Raw genomic sequence first — 21,129 nt, 5'->3', positions numbered from 1 at the left:
TGGCCCAGAGTAGGTACTTAATAAATGTTTACTGACTGACTGATTAGGAACTATATGAAATAGCTGGAGGGGCAAAAGACCTGGGAGTTAAGTGACCTCTTATTTATGATCAGCTACAACATTTACTAGCAAGCCGCTCTAGGATGACTTTCCAGACTTAATTTACTTATCTGTAAAATGTGGGCAATAATATAGATTTACCAAAAAATCTTAGCTCAGTTTTAAGCTATTAAAACTTAAACCAGTAGTAAGACTTTTGGGCAACTCTGTATTTAAACAACCTACTCTTAAGGTAACGAGAAAAAACATTTTGGAACTGTGCTTTAATAATTTAAGATCATGAGGAGAAAAGATCTGAACCTGTGATTTCATCAGTGCAGGGAACTCCCAGCATGGAAGCTCCTTCCCACCTAAATATCAACTTTTGGCAATTTCTTTGCAGCTTACGGTGTTATGGGGCTGCCTGGAGGCACTGAGAGATGGAGGAACCCGACCATGATCACAAAACTATTATAAGCCAGGGGCAGAATCTGAACCCAGATTTCTGACTTGAAAGCCAGCCACTAATGCTACATCACTAACTCAATTATAGCAGTACTTTTCTGCCAAATTGAACAGTTTATGTGATGATTTTTAATTCTGTAATTCTGAATATAAAAGCACATAAAATCAAAATCAAGAAAAATAAACCTTCCAAAACCTGGCAGATATGGGCATTCTTTTACACACTGAATTTAATTTGTTGCATAATTAGGCACTCAGAGGGGCAACTATGTATAGCACTAAATACCTCAGATAGTTTAAGACTGTTTCTATGTCTTGTTCACAACTGCACAGAAAAGTCAACAAATTTGACTCTGATAATGCTTTTGAAAAAACTTCGTGCCATCTTACACAAAGATGCAAAAATACCTAATTAAAAGTAAATGTAAAAAGTAAATTTTCAACCATGCATTGATTGAATTTTCATTTTTTTCCCCTTGTTATACATTCAGCCACTCATTAGTTTTTCTACTTGAGGACAGAAGACAAAAAAGAAAAAAACGAAAAATAATAAAAATTATTACTTACCCAAAATTTTTATATAGTTTGAAAAGAGGAAGAGATTGAAATTAATGCTGACACTTTATATTATATGTTGGTCACATCAATGATAACATTATGGGTAACCGAGAAAGGTTTTCAATTTTTCAAATGTACAGGAAGGAAGCAGAAAGCTATTTCTTATCTCTTATTTGAAATACCGGTGACTACTACTTTTTAGGCTTCTATAATACATAATCATAAAACTTGGAATTTAAAAAATTCAAAGGCAAATGAAAACTCCATTATGCTGAAAGTAATGATAGACAACAAACTCAAAGTAAGAATAAACTTACATGCTCCAAAAGCCTTAGCTTTATTTAAATTCATGAAGGAAACATCTAAGCTACAAGAAGATATGAAGAATAACAAGACAATGACAGGAGACTTCAATATCCCCTTCAGTTTTGTGTGAATGTAACAGAAAGAGAAACAAATGGGATAAAATGAACAAAACGCCACAGAAACTTGAGTTAAGACAGATGGCACCTTCTAACTGGGACAGCAAAAGGATCTCTCTCTCTCTCTCTCTCTCTCTCTCTCTCTCTCTCTCTCTCTCTCTCACACACACACACACACACACACACAAAATAGTGTATGATGAATACAAAGAATGGAAAGTCAATTATGAACTGATGCAGTGTGAAATAAGCAGAACCAAGAAAATATACAGTAACTACAACAAAAACATAAAGAATACAGGCCTCGCCAAATTAAAAGCAAATGTAACAAAATTATAAAGATCAAACAGGACTCAAATGAAGAGATATGAGAAGATATTTTCCAACTACTCTTTTGTGGAGGTGGGAAGTTCACAGATGTTACCCACTGTACATGTTCTTTGACTTTTTCAATATATCATTAGTTTGTGCTGGGTTTTTTTTAATCTTCTCTAAAAAATACTTTTGTCATTTGGAATGGTTCTTTGGGAGATGAAAAAAGAGGGGAAAAGGTATTTGGGATAATTATGGTAAGGAATAGAAAATATCAATAAAACCTTTTTTAAAAAAAGGTATCAGCAGCAACAAAAATGAACTGTTTAATACAACATATCTTTACTTGTCAAACTATCATTGAGAGTATAGTGCTAAAAAAAAAAAGGAACAGGGTGTATTTCAATGTAATTAGAAAGATAAATGTCCAGAAGCAAAGAATATCGGTGTCAGGAAGTTGGAGAGAAAAAGACCTTCCAACAAAAGGAAAAGAAAAAGGGCTACATTCTCCAAGGAATGAAGACAAGTACTATAAGGTGAGAGGTCATCCAGCAAGTTTCAAGGAAGGAGAGACAAATATTGATGACTGGTGACTCACTGTTGAAAAGTACTGAGGCTACTGTGTCTACTGGACATTAACAATAAAAAGATCTTCTGTCTTCCTAGAGAATGGTGGAGAACACAAGAACTGTCAAACCTGACAACTACTATACAATTTGGGTGACTCAAGTAAGCAAAAATTAACACAACCAGAAAGAATCTGAAAAGTACCGCTAAATATTATAAAGTCTGGGATAAGAAAATGAAAACCTTTTTGAGAGGTACAATAGATATTTCCATCAACATTACTAATAAAGGGCAGGTGCTTCAGAAGAGAAATACATATATAAGAATTTAAGACCAGCTAGGTAAGATATATCTGAGAATGTATCTGAGATTTCTGAATGAGTGCTTCAAATATAGGAATAATTTGTTTTTTGTCAGGAATAGAATGCAGTTAACAATGATTAATAAAAATTAATTTGGTCTTGTAAGTCTAATTTTTAAAAGGCTGTAAATTGAAAAAGGAAGGGAATGGGAAAAAAAAAAGACCATGCATACTTCCAATGCTAGATATCCTGATGCAGTTACAATGTAGGAAGAACAGTAATAGAGTTGGGCAGAAAGTGATAAGAGACTAAATCCAAGAGCCTGCAATAAAACCCATGGTCTCCCATATTTATACAGAAATGAACAAAGTATCAGTAACAAAAAAAGTGAAACAGAAAGCTTAACTCAAAAAGAAAATTTGAGAGTATAAGTACCATTGGAACAAATGACTGAAATATGCCTGAGGAAGTATCTAACCTATTCAAAAGAAGAAGGTGGGCGGTGGGAGGCAGTGGGGAAAGCATTATAAATTATGAAGAGAAATCCACATATGGAGACACAGTAACCCTGAGGTGAAAAATATCGAGACCATTTTGGTTAAGACAATGCTGTCACAAATAAAAGTAATACTGACATCAAAATGTACGTTATACCACCAGCAACAAATTAAAACAGAAATAGAGGCCACTAATCTGTACATAAGGATCCCTGAAGGTCACATATTGACTTAATTTTAAAATGTAATGTTTGTCTTATTTTTATTTCTTTTGTTAAATACTTCCTAGTTACAGTTTAAGTGTGATTATAGCCACACTTGGGATTACAGCAGGTATGCAGGCTGCATGTTTGACTTCCTTTGCCTTAGACAATCTGGACAGAAAGAGGGAACAGATGAAGAGTTGAGAAATATTACAAGTGTGGCACAGAAGCAGGATATAGCAGTGATAGGGAATTTCAATAATCTGGACATTCTAATAAAGATGTACCGCTATGAATTTCTTGACATGCCTTAAAGATAATTTTTTCTTTAAAGAATAATACTAATGAGAGAAACTACCATTCTGGACCTCATCACCAAATAATTAGTTACTAAAACAGGGATGATGGAAACCGGGGGTGGGGGGGTGGCGCAGGTGTGTGTGTGTGTGTGTGTGTGTGAAAGTTCAGGAAGAATGGGAAACCCCAAAGAATGAGATTCTGAAGACCTGCACTGAAAACTCCCCAACTACCTTAGATTTTTGAGACATACATACAGGTATGTATTATGAAGAAATGAAATTAAGGTATTAAATTAAGAGGAAGCACAAAAGTACAGCATGGAAATGGAAGAATAATAGCAGGAATTTCAAAACTCAGAATAACCCAAAGCTGGTAAAATATGCCAAGAATAACAAAAAGCATCTTTATAAAAAGCTGTATTAGGAAAAAGGAGCAGGACTTCTGCTTAGGGTAGTTGGGATGACGAAAACTGCTGACAGAGAGAAAGCAGAAGTACAAACCTATTTATCTGGCTTCTACTTTTTTTCTACAGGACAATAATATTTACACTGGAAAGAATCGCTCAAAAATGGCTACTAGGAAGTTGATACCTAAGATAACTAGAGAAATAGTAATATAGCACTTAACTGCCCTTTATTAGTTCAATTCACCAGTAAATCAAAAAACATTTATTAAGCACCCACTAGGTACTAGGCTCTGTGCTAAGCACTGGGCATATAAAGGCAAAAGTGAAACAGGGCCTGCCTTCAGTGACCTAGAAGGAAAACAAAGCACGTGTAGTATATACAGTATACACAATACTTAAGATAATTTTGGGGTGAAAACACTAGGAGCTTGGGAAGGGGGGAGGAATCAAGAAAGGATTCATGCAGAAGGGGGCACTTGAGATGAACCTTACAGGCGGCTAGAGACTCTAAGAGGAAGAGGTGAAGTTGGGCTCAGAATATTGCTGGGAAATGAATGAACAGGCAAACATGACTGTTAAAGTATCATCAGTGACTTCTGAAAGATTATGGAAAATAGGAAAGGTACCACATGAGTTGAGAAGGACAAATATTGCCCTTTATTTCAAAAAAGGGCAAAGAATGGAGTCATCAAACCATGGGCCAGTGAGTTTGACCTTGATCCTGGGAAAGTTATAGAAGGTATTAGTATAAAAGGAAATGGCAATTACCAAAATGGTGTAATTAAGAGTAGGTTCTTTCCTTTTTTTGGATTGGTTAATAGACTGGCAGATAAGGAAAAACTAGCTAGCTAGAATTTACTTCAATTCCAAAAAAGCATTTCACAAAGTCATGTTATGCTTATAAAAAAGAAGGGAAAATGTCTGATAGATGAATCTACATTTGGATAGATTTGAGAATGGCTGAATGGCCAGAGTCAAAGATTAATCATTAATGACACAACATCAATTCTGAAGGAGGTAGCCGATGGAGTATTTCAGGTATTTGTGTTTGGCCTGACATGGATAAAGGCATACGGTAATCTTATTAAATGTGAAGGTGACACAAAGACGGGAAGGACAGCTAAACACACTAGGTGACAGCCAAGATATAAAAAGACACTGACAGGCTATAATATTGGCCTGAATCTGAAGAGATGGTGGAAATATCATTCATTCTAGAGTTGCAAGACCTGTCACTTGTTACCTGGGTGACAGGTATAAATTTATATACTGTGTTAGCCTAGTACCTTAGGCTCTTGGGGTCTCAGTTTCCTCATCAATAAAATGAAAAGGTTGGACCAGATGACCTTTGCTCTCTCTTCTAGATCTAAACTTATAATCCAAATGCTATCCACATCCAGAGAACGAACTATGGAGTCTGACTGAATATGGAAGCAAATTATTTGCTCTCTTTTTCTTTTGTTTTGTTTTATTGCTTTATTCCTGGGGTTCCCCCCATCAGTTCTAATTCTTCTTTACATCATGATTAATGGGAAATATGCTTAATATGAATGTATAAGTAGAGCCTATATCAGATTGCATGCAGTCTTGGGGAAGGGTGAGGAAAGGGAGGAGGAGAAAATTTAAAACTAAAAATTTTATGGAAATGAATGCTAAAAAAGAAAAATAAATAAATAATTTTTAAAAAAAAAAGTTTGTAGAAATTCTGAATAAAGCTTTGGTAAACTACTAAAAAAACCAACAGCTTACAATCCATTATCTAAAGTCCTAAATTTGGGCTCAAAAATTGATTCTGCAAGTGAAAAATGGGAAACATGAGGTCAGACAACACAAGTCATTCTGCAGAAGATCTGAAGGTTTTGGTAGAATGTAGATTTGAATCAGAATTAGAATTTGGCTAATAATGGAGCTAAAGAGGCCAATATGATTTTAGACTGCATTAAAAGAGGCATGGTGGTTAGGATTGGAAAGGTAAAAATCCTGTTGCAACCTAGGAAGAGGCAGAAAGACAGGTGGCTTGAGAAGAAAAATATGGTTTGAAGAACCATTGCGAGGAGAAGTGATCAGAGAAAAACAAAAAGGAATGACTATCAGCAGTGAGAGCTAAAATGGTATTAGATAACAAATTTGTAGTGGCCCCATGAGCATGGTTTTGTGACTTTGTCCAGCATATAGCAACACTCAAACAAGAGCAGACAAGGCAGAATGTGAAAGTAATGCAAAACAGAAGTCTAGAAAGGGGTGAATGGCAACAGAGAAAGGGGAATTGGGGGTGGGAGGGAAGAATTAAAGAGTTGGGGATAAAACAGCAATGAGATTAGTATCAGGAAATCTGACTTCAAGTTGTATTTCAGTTGCTTATTTAACTTGGTAAATCACTTAATCTCCTTGGTTCTCAATTTCTTGATTGGTTAAAATGAGGATAATGATATCAGTCATAATGAGGTAATACAGTTAATGCACTTTGTAAATTTAAAGTAGCATAATGGCTACAAGGTATTGCTGCCTTAGAGAATAAACTGAGGATGCTGTACAAATACAATGTATCCTCAATATATTTATTCCAGGATGCTTTCTGTAAATATCTTTTAAAGTTTACTGTTATGTCAGAGGGGGCAAACATACCTAAAATCAGAAGAAGTTCTTGAGCTCGTCCCAGAGCAAAGACAGGAATGAGACCTCTGCCACCTCTATTCACAATGTCATGAACAGTGTTACAGAATCTTGCCTCTCGCTCTTCTCGTTTTTCATGAATGTGAGTCCCATACGTAGATTCCTAACATAGTTCATAAACAGGTATCAGAATAATAAGACATATATCCAACCTCAACTGGCTTAAAAAATAGGAATGACACTTTAATTATCCATCCCTCCACCATGATATGTTTGTACACATTTAAGACTAGCAATAAGTGAGGTTAATAATAATGACAGCTAGCATTTATATAATGCTTTTAAGTTTGCAAAGTGCGGTACTATATGTTATCTCATTTGATCCGCACAACAACCCTGGAATGCAAGTGCTCTTACTATCCTCACTTTACACATGAAGAAATTGAAGCAGACAGTGGTCAAAGTGACTGCCAGGCTCACACAGTAAGTGTCTAAGGCTGGATTTGAACTCAGACTTAAGAGTGTGATTGGAGACTCCAAATTAGACCCACTGTGCCACATAGCTGACAAGAAATGAACAAAATAATTCAGATTTTCAGAAATTTTTCCTGAAATTGAGGTCATTTGCCTTAATAATGGGGCGCAGTAGAATTGTCTTTACTAATTTCAGTGCTTGATGTTTATCAGTACAACCATCAACAAGCAAATGAAAATTGAAAAGATTCTCACTGCTCCTAGAACAATGGGGTAGAGAGTTGAAGCTACTCAAAGCCAGGTAAGGATATGAAAGACCACCAAGAGCTAGTGCTTGAAAAGGTTTTGAAACACATAATCAGTCTATTATTGAATCTCCCTAAGCTGACATTTTATCATAATCAACAACCATATGGTTCAAAAGGATCTGTGATTTCACAAGGTATTCCCTCTTACCATGTGAATCACAATTGTTGCCAACTAAGCATTAGATTCTTAAAACTTAGTTATCCCAGTTTTGAAATGACAAACAATAGATTAATGGGTGATACTAAAAGATTTTCCAGTTTGACAGGACCTGCCACAGCTTACATTTCATTTGCCCTGCCTTCAAGAATCCATGGTAACCTCCACGACATAATGAAGTGCTAGAGTAGGAGGACAGAACTTTACAGACATGAAAGTTGGATTGTTATGGTAAGCCTAAATCAATACCTGACATTTTTGGGTCAAAAGTTCAGGTTAACCCATAAAAGCTGAGTATTTTCCTCACATGTAGGGAAAAAACATTTCTTCACTTTTTAAAAAAATATACAATTCAATTTTTACGTAATTCATATCACCAAAATTCTTTGTCATAGTGGATGTCTCTTTGTAAGGGCCAATAAGGGTGTAAAGGGAAATCTAAGGGATGTAAAAACAAAAGATAATAAAAAAATCTGTTAAAATCAAGAAACCACTAATACTTACAATAATAAGAATATCTGGTTTAATATTAGGAATTTCAGCTGCCATTAAGTGCCTATCTTCTTGTCTTGAGAAATCACCTGTATATAAAAGCTATGAGAGACAAAAAACTTAGTTGGGAAAGGAATTAGGATTTTGGAAAGACATTTTATAATTAAGCCAGTAAAATCCAGGAATGACTGTGTATGTGTGTATTCATAAGCAAAAAAAAAAAATCAAGTTAAAAGCTGCAGTTAGGTTTTAAATAAGCTAGATTTGATGGGAAAAAAATATGGCCTATATTAAAATCAATAAGCTACCTTGCAACTAGACTTTTCAAAATTTAATCCTAATTTTTTTTCTATTCAATCCTATTAGAGATTGATGCAAATAGAATAAACATCCTTGCTAGCCTATCTTCTCTCCTTTTTTCTTCCCTCTGGGAGCACAGTGTGGTGACATGGCTGTCAAATTATCTCAATGTAAAATGAATATAATACCAGAGGTTGTCCCCTATCAAATTACCTAGGAAATTTTCTATACAGCATAGGCAAGTGGATGAAGACCATGCTTATTCAGCTTATTTTTTAATTTCTGAAATTTTATTTTATTGTTTTGAACTACAAATATTCATTACAAGAACTGATGTACCTAGCTGGATCAAAGCAGTAAACTCCATTAAAGAAATGTTCAAAGTAAATAAAAACAGGACGATCAACACTGTTATATGTATATATACCCAAGCATAATGGAAATGTGAAGCATCACGGTATTTCCACTTACTATACCTGATGGCAAAATGGAAGATCCGCAACTAAAGTCTGATTCTACCTATTACAGAAAAGTTTTAAGTGTTTAAACACTTGGCATGTTTTAAGAAATTTGCAATATTACATTACAAGTTTATGATGTAGGCAGTTAAAAAAACCAAAAAACTTCTCACTTTAGAGACAGGATTTAAACATATATGTTCCAACTCTTATTTCTTTCCATTAATACTATAACTTATCTACATAAGAAGATACATAGTACCTTTACACCAGCGATCTCAATCATAAACATGGCTGCTCCCAGAACATGGCCCGCATGATAACACCAAAATTTGATTCCTGCAACTTCCTTAACTTCATGAAAGTTGATAGTTTCAATTTTGTCCATACTCTCTTCTAAATCTGTCTCAGTATATAGCATGTCATCCGCTGATATGTTACTAAAATTTAAAAAACCAGAACATGAACAAGATTAAAATATTTCTTCTGATTTATTTTAAAGAAATCCTAGAAAACTGTTCTCTGATGACATACCTAAAACTATTCCATTTATTTATAGAGACTATAAGGAAGCCACGTGGGAGGTGATGCTGGCCTCTGCAAAAATAACATCATGGAAAGCAAGATAGACTTTCCCAGGCTTAAAAGGTTTCAAATGACAACAGAATTTAAGCACCTGGAGTTCAAAGTCTTTTTTTTCCCCCATGGTGACATCTCTTTATTTTCCAGTTTTAAAAGGAATACAAAGGATTACACATTGTGAACAATTAGAGACTTAAAGGATCATTTAGTAGATGCCTCTCATTTTAGAGAGAAGAAAACTGAGGCTAAGGAAAGGGGAGTGACTAAGTGAGGGTCACAAGGTCAGTACGGCAAAGGTAGCCAGCATTGGACCAGACCTCTCAGGGGCCAATCGAGAATTATAGTTAAGTCTTCTCTTGGCCTTTAGGTGGGGCCTGGCTGAGCATCTAGGAGGGTAGGAGATCTTTGGTTTGGGGGCTGTCCGATCATCTAACTGGGAGTGAACATAGGTCCCTGGCCCCAAGATCTGTCTGGGCCCTGAGTCAGGCAGGAGCTGACCACTACAGCAACCAGAACTCTCTTCAGTTTCTGTATTGAGTCCTGTCTCCAAAGGCTGTAAGCATTGCATGCTGTGAAGCTGGGCTGGCCCAGCGGGCCTTGTTCCAGAAAGATGCTCCCAACTGCAAGTGAGAGTCCGATTTCTTCTTCTCAGAACTTTGTATTATCTGGGCATAATCTATATCCTTCTGAGCTGGGAAGTGCCACCTGGAGCTTCTTGGGGAAATCTGGGCCTTTTCCTGCTTGAGTAGATCAAGGGGCATTCCGCCTGGAAGATCCAAGGAGGATAGAAGGCTACATCATTTTACCAGCTTGGGGTAGATAGGGTCAAGCTCTGTCTGCATATTATTTTCACAGATTGTAATCAGATCCTTTACTTCCATTTTGGCTGCTGGCAGGGTGGCAGCTCCTCTGTGGTTGGTGGTGGTAGTGTTGGCAGAGGATGTCGGGCCCCTTCTCCATGAGGGCTGTTCCCTTCAATGACAGTAGCAAGGGCTGCCTGCTGGTTCAGGATCAAGATGTGTTCATGTCATATTATACATGAAAGTAACCTAGGTTAGGATTCCATTCTTCACTACCACATCCCTTGGGGAGGGCAGGAGTTGTTTCTTTGTTTGTTTTTCAATCTTTGATCTCTTTCACCCCCAAGGCCCCACCCAGTCAAGACTATTTAAGCAGTAGGGGCTTAATCAATCTTTGCTAAAGCAGTGAACATGTGGAATGGGCTGCCAATGCTCCCCTAACTGGGACTCTCTAAGCTAATGCTAGAGGGCCTTTGCATGCTTGTTCGACTACTGGATGGGCTGGATGGCCTTTGCTGTCCTTTCTAGCCCTGAAGGCTTGGAACCCTAAGAATGAATGAAGGAAGGAAGGAAGGTGCTGGCAGTGATTGACAGAAGCGCCCAAGAACTTCACAGGGTTCTTCAACAGGTGGTGAGAGAGAGTGAGAAAGGGGTTGAGGAAGGGAGGGGGGGGTGATGAGGGAGAGAGGGAGAAATGGAGAAAGGAGGAGAGGGAAAGAAGGGGAGAGGGAGGGAGGGAGACAGGAAGAGAAAGAGATGAGGGGGAAGGGGGATAGGGAAAGGGGAGATGGGGGAGGGAGAGATGGGGGGAGAGAGAGAGAGAGAGAGAGAGAGAGAGAGAGAGAGAGAGAGAGAGAGAGAGAGAGAGAGAATGGGGAAAAAGAGGAAGGGGGGAGAGAAAGAGAAAGAGGGAAGGGAAGTGAGGAAGGGGGAGGGGGGAGAGAGAGGAGGGGGAAGGGGGTGAGAAAAGGTGAGAGGGAAAGGGGGAAAGAGAGAGAGAGAGAGAGAGGGAGGGAGGAGGGGAGGGGGAAGGGGTAGAGGAAAAGGAGAGAGAGAGCACAAGAGAAGGATAGAGAACAAGAGGGCAGAGTCTGTCACTCTTGTCTTTTTATCCCTAGCATTTAATACAGCAACTTATCTTATACAGAGGAGGTGTTTACTGTCTGCTGAAGTAAACTGAGAAAGAGGCTGGGAAAAGACTACCATTAAAGAACCAGCTTACCAAAATTTGGATAGGATTATTACTAGGAGGTTGGGCAAAAGATGATAAAATGTTTTTGGCCCAAACTATTCATGAAACAATTTCCTACGGTATGGAACAGTTGAAATCTGATGGAGGGAGGCTCCATATGGATGAAATAATGGTTCTCTGAAGACTAGTGAGTACTCTGAATAACAGGCAGTTTGTGGTACAAAGGAAAAAGCACTGGCTCCAGAGTCAGAGAACTTGGGTTCAAATCTTCCCTTGGAAGCTTTCTACTTGCACAGTCCTAGACAAGTCACGCTTATCTCCCAGGGCTCCAGTTTTCTCATCCATAAAATGTATGGGTTGAAGGCCCTGAGGTTCCTTCTACCTCTAGATCCAGGATCCTAGGAAAATGGCTTAAGAGTTACTGGCTGATCAGGGGAATAGATTAGGTATACAACACACAGAAGCGAATAAGCACAGTAGTTCACTGTTTGATAAACCCAAGGATCCCAGTTACTGGGGCAAGAACTCCTTATCTGACAAAAAACTGCTAGGAAAACTGAAAGCAGAAAGTAGGCAGTAACCAACGTCTCACATCAGGTACCAAGAAGAATTCAAAATGGGTACATGAGTTATACATAAAGGGCAATATCATAAGCTAATTAAAGGAACATGGAAGTAATTACCTGTCAGATCTCTGAGAAGGGGAAGAGTTTATACCTGAATAGGATAGAGAGGTTCACAGAGTAAAATGGATAATTTTAATTTCATAAAATTTTGAAGTTTTTGTATAAAAAAGTTCCAGTGCAGCCAAAATTAGAAGAAAAGCAGGAAACTTGGTAAAAAATATTTACAGCAAGTTTCTCCAATAAAAGTCTCATTTCTAAAATATATAGAGAACTGAGCCAAATACATAAAAATAGGAGCCATTGAACAATTTGATAATGATCAAATAATATGAACAGGTAGTTTTCAAAGGAAGAAGTCAAAGCTATTGATAGTCACACGAAAAAAATGCTCTAAATTACTAATAATTGGAGAAATGCAAATCAAAACAACCCTTAAATACTACCTCACATCAATCAGATTGGCTAAAAAAATCAGAAAAGGAAAATAACAAATGCTGAAGAGGATGTGGGAAATTAGGTTCACTAACACACTGCTGGTAGAGTTGTGAACTGGCCCAAATATTCTGCAAAACGGTCTGGAATTATGCCCAAAGGACTATAAAATCGTGTATACCCTTTGACCCAGCAATACCACTAAGTCTACACCCCAAAAAGATCAAAGAAAAGGAAAAAGGACCTATATGTACAAAAATATTTAGAGCAGCTTTTTTTGTGGTGGCAAAAATGGGAAACTGTAATTTGCAGAATGGCTGAACAAGCTAAAGTATATGAATGGGACGGAACACTATTCTGCTATAAGAAATAATGAAGGTTTCAGAAAAATCTAGGGAAATTTATATGAACCGATACAATGTAAAGTGAGCAGAAGCAGAGAACAATCTACATAATAACAACAATACTGTAACAATAATCAATTGTGAAAGACTTAATAACTCTGTAATGATCCACCATAACTCCAAAGGATTCATAATATAAAATTCCATCTACCTCCAGATATAGAATTGATGGATTCAGGATATAGATTTTCCCCCCCTTCTTTATTTTTCTTGTTTTTTTGTTTCAAAACATGGCTGACATGGAAATGTTTTTCATGACTTCATATGTATAATGAGTATCAGATTATTACCTTCTCAATGGATGGGAGAGAGAATTTGGAACTGAAAACAAAAATTTTTTAAAAAGAAAAAAGAAAATAATTTATAGCTATATAATACTCTGAGGTCACAAAGTTCTATTGAATATACTATCTCGTTTGATTTTTTGAGTCCCGGTGAAGGCATTGTATTATTCAAATCAGATTACAACGCAAGATTCTTCTAAGGATCAACTGAAATCCTATATCAAAAATATTCTGTAACCATAAAGTAAGCTATTATTACTTAAGGGGCAGCTGGCTGGCACAGTCGTTAGAGTAGCTTATCTGGAGGGAGGAAGACTCACCTCCCCAAGTTCAAATCTGGCCTCAGACACTTACTAGCTGTGACCTGGGCAAATCGCTTCACTGTTTGCCTCAGTTTCCTCATCTGTAAATGAGCTGGAGAAGAAAACTGCAAACCACTTCGCCAAGAAAACCCCAAATGGGGTCACAAAGAGTTGGACATGACTAAAATGACTCAACAACAAACTGTTATTCAACTATTATTAGTAATTATTATTAGTGAAGCAAGTTCATTTTCCAATGTTCAAAACTGATAGGAATGATAGCACACTGACTGCCAAGACATGAACTCAGGACTTCTGATGTCAAATCAAGTGGTTTTCCAAACATAACACGGAATTTCCTTAACATTCTGGATATAACTCTTACTAGGATTTTATAATAATGTTTTGTTACTTTAAAATTTAAATTATATAACTGCATGAAATATGTTGCATGGATTAGCAAATTATTTTTTTTAAGTACAGCTGGGGATAAGCAAAATAGCTACATGAATAGATGTGGCTGAAGAATAAACACAGTGAGTGAATAGGAACAAATGCCAAAGAACTTGTTTTGTAATTTTTAAAACTCTTAAGAACTGCAAAATGTACTTTGCCTGAAAATTATGCAAACATATGTTTCAGCATAACCCAGACGTTTATATAAAGTAGTATACGTGGGGGAAAGATAATTATCTAAAACAAATAAACAATACAAGGTCAACATTTCAAAGAACATATCCTTTCAGAATGTACCATTTCTGATAATTATGTGAACACACTTTTAAGAATAACACAGTATATCTTGTGGGGGAAAGATGTTTTCCTAAAATAAAACCAAAAAATTAAACATTAGAATACAATTATCCATTTGTGTATGTTTTGGTTCAGACCTGTGATTTCACTGGTGGAGGGAACTATCTTCCGTCAAGGTGCATCAGCAACTTATTTGCACCTTATCGTCTTAGAGGGCTACCTGGGATAATGAACGGTTAAGTGACTTGTTAAAGTTTGACAGAGGTTAGACCTGAACTCAGATCTCCCAGACATAATGGCCAGCCATCTATCCACTACACCATGCTGGTTTTTTATGGATACACTCATATTAACACAAATTATAAGTCATGTCCACCCTGGAGTTAGACATAAAAATTCTAATCTTTTAACATATAACTCAGGCTACAAGTAACATTAAAAACTATTCGTAATCTTTCTAGTAAAGAGAGTGAATTTTTTTCCGACAAATCATGCGGACTTCAATTATAATTAACAACAACTGCTGACATTTATATCACACTTGAATATTTGTAAAAAGGGGGCAGCTAGATAGTGCAGTGGATAGAGCCTGGATTCAGGAGGACCTGAGTTCAAATTTGACCTCAGACATATAACACAATCTGTGTGACCCTGACCAAGTCACTTAACCCCACCATTGCCTAGCCAAAAGAAAAAAGGGAAGAAAATTTATAAAAAGCTCTTTACATGTGTACCTCATGTGAGCCACACAACAACTCTGTGAGGGAAGATAGTATAAGTATTTTTACTCCCATTTTGCAAATGAGGAACTGAAGTTCAGAGAAGTTTCTGACTTGTTAGGGTTACACAGGTCATGTCAGAAGTCACATCTGAACCCAGATCTTTGATTCCAAGCTCAATATTTTCCCCACTATGTAATAACTGTCTTAGAAGTATGATAATGACATAAATATTTGATTCCTTCCTCACCTTGGAAGGAACAATGTTTCAGTAAACACTGACCTATTACTGTGATTATAACCTACACCGTGATATTGTACAAAGCCATATTTAGAGGGCTAAACATGGCCAGTATGGGAATCAATACTGTGAACATAAGAGGAAAACTCGAGAAACCTCTGTCACTGAGAAAAGTCATTTATATACAGTTTTGTAGCAACTCACCTAACTTTGACATAATCTGAAAGAAGCCATCTGTAAATAGCTTTTGTAGCATGAGTCATAAATGTTCTTCCTTTGAAACTTGTCTTCTGCAGAAACCAAGGTAAGGCTCCACAGTGATCTAAATGGAAACTTAAGATAAAAGGAATGTAGTTGATATGACTGCAGTATTACTTAGCATAGTTAATTTAAAATACCACACATAAGACAAAACAAAAAGTTTCCATAACAAGATCCAAACATCTGGCAATTTGGCATAAGAAACAGTCATTATTTATCTACTGCAGTGGTTCTCCAGCTTCTTTTTTTTGTGGTGCAGCATTCTTTGCCATGAAGAATCATGAACACAAAAATTTTAAGCTGGAAACAATACAGAAAGTCAGGCGATGTTTGCATGCTCAGATTCTCTTTAATAAGATCAACCTTTTTTTGTCGAATTCTTTGTTACTTCAAAGTCTAATACATTTTGAAGTTAGTGCATTTTTATAATAGGCAAATTTTGTTTACTGAATGAATATTATACTTATTATGCTATACTTTTCTGGGTTTCTAAAATCCATATTGAGCAAAATTATTTATAATTTTTCTTTTATGTGAAATAACATAAAAACAAAAATTTCATAGGGTACCTAGTGAAACCTGTGGCACACCCTTTCAAAACCACTAATCTATGGCTATTGTTGAGAAAAGAAGTAGTATGGGCAAAGGGAAGAAAAAAAAATGCACCCAAGTTTGGCACACAGTAGGAATTTTTAACACTTCTGAATGGCAATAACTAGAGAAAGAAGAGGTTTATTATAGCTAGAGTTAAAACAAATATTAAATAATTCGGTTATCTCATCAGTTCCAATAGGTTCAATTATTATCTCTACAGAGATGATTCCCAAATTTATTTGTCCAGCCTTTATCTCTCCTGAGCTCTAACCTTGTACCAACAACTGCCAACTGGACATTCAAGCTAATGTCTCATAGATATCATAAACTCAACATGTCTAAGACAGAATTCATGATCTCAAACCCCACCAATTCTCCACATTTTTTGCTAAGGATACCACTATCCTTTTTGTCTTCCAAGCTTGCAATCTCAGTGACATCTGATTTCTCACACTCTTTCATCTGACATATTCCATCAGCTGCCAAATCTCTCTCCATAACAACTTGCAGATGCACCCCTTTTCCTGGTTCACACAGCTACCATCCTACTTCAGGTGCTTATCATCCCTCAACTGATTCTTACTTGGTCTCTCTGCCTCAAGTCTCTTCCCATGTTGACCCGTTTTTCACATAGCCAAATTCACTCAATGAATTTTTTAAAGTCCAGGTTTGATCATGTCACCCCCCTACTTATTCTCCGGTAGCTCTCTTTTACTTTCAAAAACAAACATAAACTCTTATTTAGCATTTAAGGCTCTTCACAACCTAGTCTTCCTCATTTTCCAGGTTTCTCACACAATTACTCCCCTTCATGCACTATGGTTCTACCTATACTCGCCTAGTTGCTGTTCCTCACATGATACTCCAATCTTACAATTTCTCAGTGCCAATTACTCTCCTACAAGCCTGCAATGCTATTCCTCCTCCCTCAACCTCTTGGCATTCCTGATTTTCCTCAAAACTTAGCTTAAACACACCCTTCTGCAGGAGGCCTTTTCCTGGTCAACTAAGCTACTACTGCTGTCCCCTTAGAAGCTACCTTGTACCTCTTTTGTGTATACAAATTTATATGTATGTTGTTTCACTTGGTTAAACATAAGGGACTCAGGGACTATTTCACTTTTATCTTGTACTGCCAGTGTTTAGCACACAGTAGGCACTTAATAATTGCTGGATTGATATAGAAAAGGAAGAAGCTGTCAATGTTTTTTTTTATTGGACACTGGTACTCTAAATTGCTTTTTTCCATTTGAAAAATGAAAATAAATTTTGAAATGAGTCAAGACTTTTTGGAGAAAAGAGGCTATACCAAAAGGACTTCTGTATAGTATATGTGGAAACAGCACGATGATTCTACCAAGTCTCACAAAAATATAATGTAATTAAGTACTATAGAGAAAATTTATTGGCTAACATTATATACATAGATCATCTGTAGCAATCTACAACTAAGGGAGTCATGACACTATAATTTTACAGAATTTCAAAGCCCTATTAGAGAATTTTTAGTTTTAAAGCCCTTGCTTCTGTGCTTAATTTGTTGAGACAAACTGAGTACAAAATTTTTTGTAGCAATACAAAAATCTCCAAGTTATAACAACACTTACAATGTTACAAATAAATCCAGATTTTTTAAATAATGAAATGTCAGGCCACTATTTCTCTTTGCAAGATGCCAAAGAATTACAAATTCTTTAACATCAAGGAATAGTTGGGACATGCTGGTAATTTACAACAAAACCATGAAATAGGGATCAAGTACTAATTAATGCAATACATTCTTTTTGCATCGTACATGGCACCCTTCAGTCTCATCTACCATTTTGCACAAGCAACCCTTTTAGGCTTCAGATTTTTATTCTACAAAAATTCACTGCACAATATCAATATGGAGCAGCACTGTGTTTCAGAGCTTTAATTAAGGAACTCTAAGGTAAAATTAAAAAGACAATCAAATGCATAAATAGAACAGATAGAAGTTTAAGTAAATATTATAGAACTAGAGTCACATGTAAAAAAGACAAATGAATAAACAAAGCATTTATAAAACACCTACCATGTGCAAAGCACTCTGCTAAACACAGGGGATACAAACAGAAAAGACAGACCCTGTTTTCAAGGAACTCACTTTCATTCTAATGAAAGAGACAACATATATAGGAGGTTTCAGCTGCAAGTAAGATGGTCCTTGAGATACAGAGGCAAAGTACAAGTTAATGCCTCTTTTTAAAAATTATTTTATATCACTATTCTTAGAGCACTTAGGGGAGTTTAGTTCAGGGTCATAAGCTGTTCTCATCAGGATCTGACAGCCTGGCACCTGTTGCCTCCTGTCTCTCTCAAGGCGCTTTGCTGAGCTAGCCCAGTAAGTATGGCAGTTAATGGGAATGGTAGACTCTTTCTCCAAAGGAGCCATCCCCAAATGATGGTTATGAGAGTAGACTGGAAGCAGGAATGATGATCTGAGGGGGAACTGCCACTCTTTGGGCTCCTATATGATTCTGCCTGTTGCTGGCATCGGATCAGCAGCTATTGCTTTTTCAACAATTTCTCTCCTCAGCGAGGCTGTGGGAGCTGAGCTGGAAGAGGGTCTGAAAGGTGCCACTGCTATTCCTGAAGCACTTTGCTTTAGGGTCCTGGACTGTGAAAGGAGATGGTGGTCAAGGTAGCGGTGGGCAGTTTGACTTGCCTGGCACCTGCTGCCTCCTGTCTCTTCCTCAGGGTGCCTTGCTGTTTCAGCTAGCCTCCTAGAGATCACAATTTTTTCACTCAATGGTTCAACCCAACAAACATTTACCCAACAACTGCTATGTGCATGGCACTGCGTATACCAAGCTGAAAATGAAACCATCCCTGTTCTCAAGGAGCCTGTCTTCTATTAGTGATACTACCTAAAAATACATAAATAAATAAAAGCACTATCAACTGGGGGAATCAGAAAAGGCTTCAGACAGGAAGCTGCTAATGATAAAGACTGTAAGAGGTAGAAGTGAGGAAGGAGTACATTCTGGGCAGGTGGTATAGTCTATGTGCACTGACTAGGATGGAATGATGAGCTCAGGGAATAGCTAGTGGTCTAGTCTGGCTCAAATGTAGCCTTGGTGAAATAATACAAAACAGTCAAGAAAAGTAGGCTGAAGCCAGATTTTAGAAAGCTTAAAATATCAGACTAAGGAGTGTATATTTTATCCTAGAGACAACAGACACACTGAAGATTTTTGAGCAAGGAAGTGACAAAGTCAGAAGCCAGCAACAATGCTAGTGGACATGAACTCCTTGGTAACCCATTAATTATGTAAGCAAATGATTAATTTTTGCCATTTAGCTCAGTAAAGCATATTTGATGAAAGGTAAGATAAAATAGAACATTTCTGTAAGATAATAAAAAGTAAAATATGTTGTATTATGTGTACTTTGTATATACGTATTATATGTATACGTATTATATGTAAAAGTATTAAAAAATCCCTAAGTGATATGCCAGCTCCCACTTAGATGCTAGTGCACTTTCTATTGGTATTAACATTCCGCTACTGAAATAAAAATTATTTTTAAAATACAAATAATCATTATAAAAAACACGCTTGAAAAAAGATTATCTTAATTCAAGTTAAGACTTACTGACTAATTAAGAGGAGATCAATTTCAGCAGGATCTATCAAATCAATGTAAGGAAGAGCATCCATTCCTTCTAAGCCAGGATGAATTCCACAATCCAACTGTGAAAGAATCAGGGGAAAAAAATTCATACAAATATCTTTGCATGATGTATAGTACAAATATATCTACTGAAAAAATCTATTAAAGTTGACATTTATCATTAATCTTTCATGTTTAAGGTGGACAAAATATAATGGTGACAGACTCTACTTACCTATTTAATATCACTGACTTCTCAAAATAAATTCAAAGTTAGCTGTCTGACACAGAATGTGTCAAAGGTGGCCCTTGAACCTACTCTTCCCAAATGCCTCATTAATAGCACAGCAAATAAACTCTTCCACAAAGTCTGAGAATAATTTGGTAAAACTTTCTTCATGGACATTAGACATCAGTAATGAATTTCTGATCTTATGTGAATGAGGATTTACCCGTAAGCCATTAAAAACAGTTAAGTCTAATCATGTTTCTCTTTAAGATTTAAAGGAGCTAAGGCTTTGTTTCATGCCTTCAGGGTAGTCACTATCTTTGTATAACCTACAAATTTCTCCTGGTGGGAGAGGAAGGTTAGCTTAGTCACACTGTCTGTCTTTAAATGTATTTTTTTAACTAAATGTTTAGAATCCTGGTTAGAACCTTTGCACATAATTCCAACCCACAGCAGCAGAACTGACCACCTCTTTAGAATTTATTCTAATATCTTTTTTTTTTGGCTAGGCAGTGGGGTTAAGTGACTTGCCCAGGGTCACACAGCTAGTAAGTGTCAGGTGTTTAATCTGAGGCTGAATTTGAACCCAGGTCCTCCTGACTTCAGGGCCGGTGCTCTATCCACTGCGCCACCTAGCTGCCCCTAGCATGTTCCTAAAAGTATATTACGTTAATACTTTCACAGAAAACAAAGATGATTGTTTTAGCTAGTAACAGATTTATACTACATATGTGTGTGTGCATATATATATATATATATATATATATATATATATACATATACACACACACATATACATTTTCAGTGATTACCATTATTTTTCTTCCTTTGAACTCCAGAATAATACATGATCTTCCTACTTCTTGTCCAGCCCCACTGTAAAAAATAACAACAAAAGAAAGGAACATAAATATCTGTGCAAATATATTATGGCAAAACTTTAATAAAACAGCACAAAGCTATGCTAATCAATCTATGCTTTCCCCTCTTTTAAAAACAAAATACATATTCTGAGGAGCTCTTAGTGAGAACTCCTCCTTAGGAATCCTTAAGGGAAAAAAAAATTACAAAATTACCAGAAAAGGGAACAATCTAGGTTCAGGACATAAGTGTATATGAGTTTGAATGCATGTGTTTAAATTTCTGAACAGCTTATGTTATAGAGCTAGAGACCAAAAGTTAAATTTAAGTTTCTGAA

At 36.6% G+C, this 21,129-nt stretch overlaps 1 protein-coding gene across 2 annotated transcripts in view; it reads right to left on the bottom strand.

Moving 5' to 3' along the window:
* Positions 1 to 21,129, bottom strand: part of CPSF3 (cleavage and polyadenylation specific factor 3) — a 63,606-nt gene that overhangs the window by 38,060 nt on the left and 4,417 nt on the right. For both annotated transcript variants that reach the window (XM_020992607.2, XM_020992608.2), the window contains 6 exons: positions 20,744 to 20,807; positions 19,685 to 19,782; positions 15,413 to 15,541; positions 9,136 to 9,313; positions 8,128 to 8,217; positions 6,697 to 6,847 (listed from right to left, as the gene is read on the bottom strand). In XM_020992607.2, coding sequence (XP_020848266.1) covers positions 6,697 to 6,847; positions 8,128 to 8,217; positions 9,136 to 9,313; positions 15,413 to 15,541; positions 19,685 to 19,782; positions 20,744 to 20,807 — 710 coding nt within the window. The remainder of the gene's footprint in view (positions 1 to 6,696; positions 6,848 to 8,127; positions 8,218 to 9,135; positions 9,314 to 15,412; positions 15,542 to 19,684; positions 19,783 to 20,743; positions 20,808 to 21,129) is intronic.

Source organism: Phascolarctos cinereus, unplaced genomic scaffold, assembly GCF_003287225.1.
Source record: "Phascolarctos cinereus isolate Bilbo 61053 unplaced genomic scaffold, phaCin_HiC Scaffold_2;HRSCAF=192, whole genome shotgun sequence".
Classification (NCBI taxonomy): Eukaryota; Metazoa; Chordata; class Mammalia; order Diprotodontia; family Phascolarctidae; genus Phascolarctos; species Phascolarctos cinereus.
The sequence above is the reverse complement of the archived record's forward strand: the minus strand, read 5'-3'. Positions and strand labels throughout refer to the sequence as shown.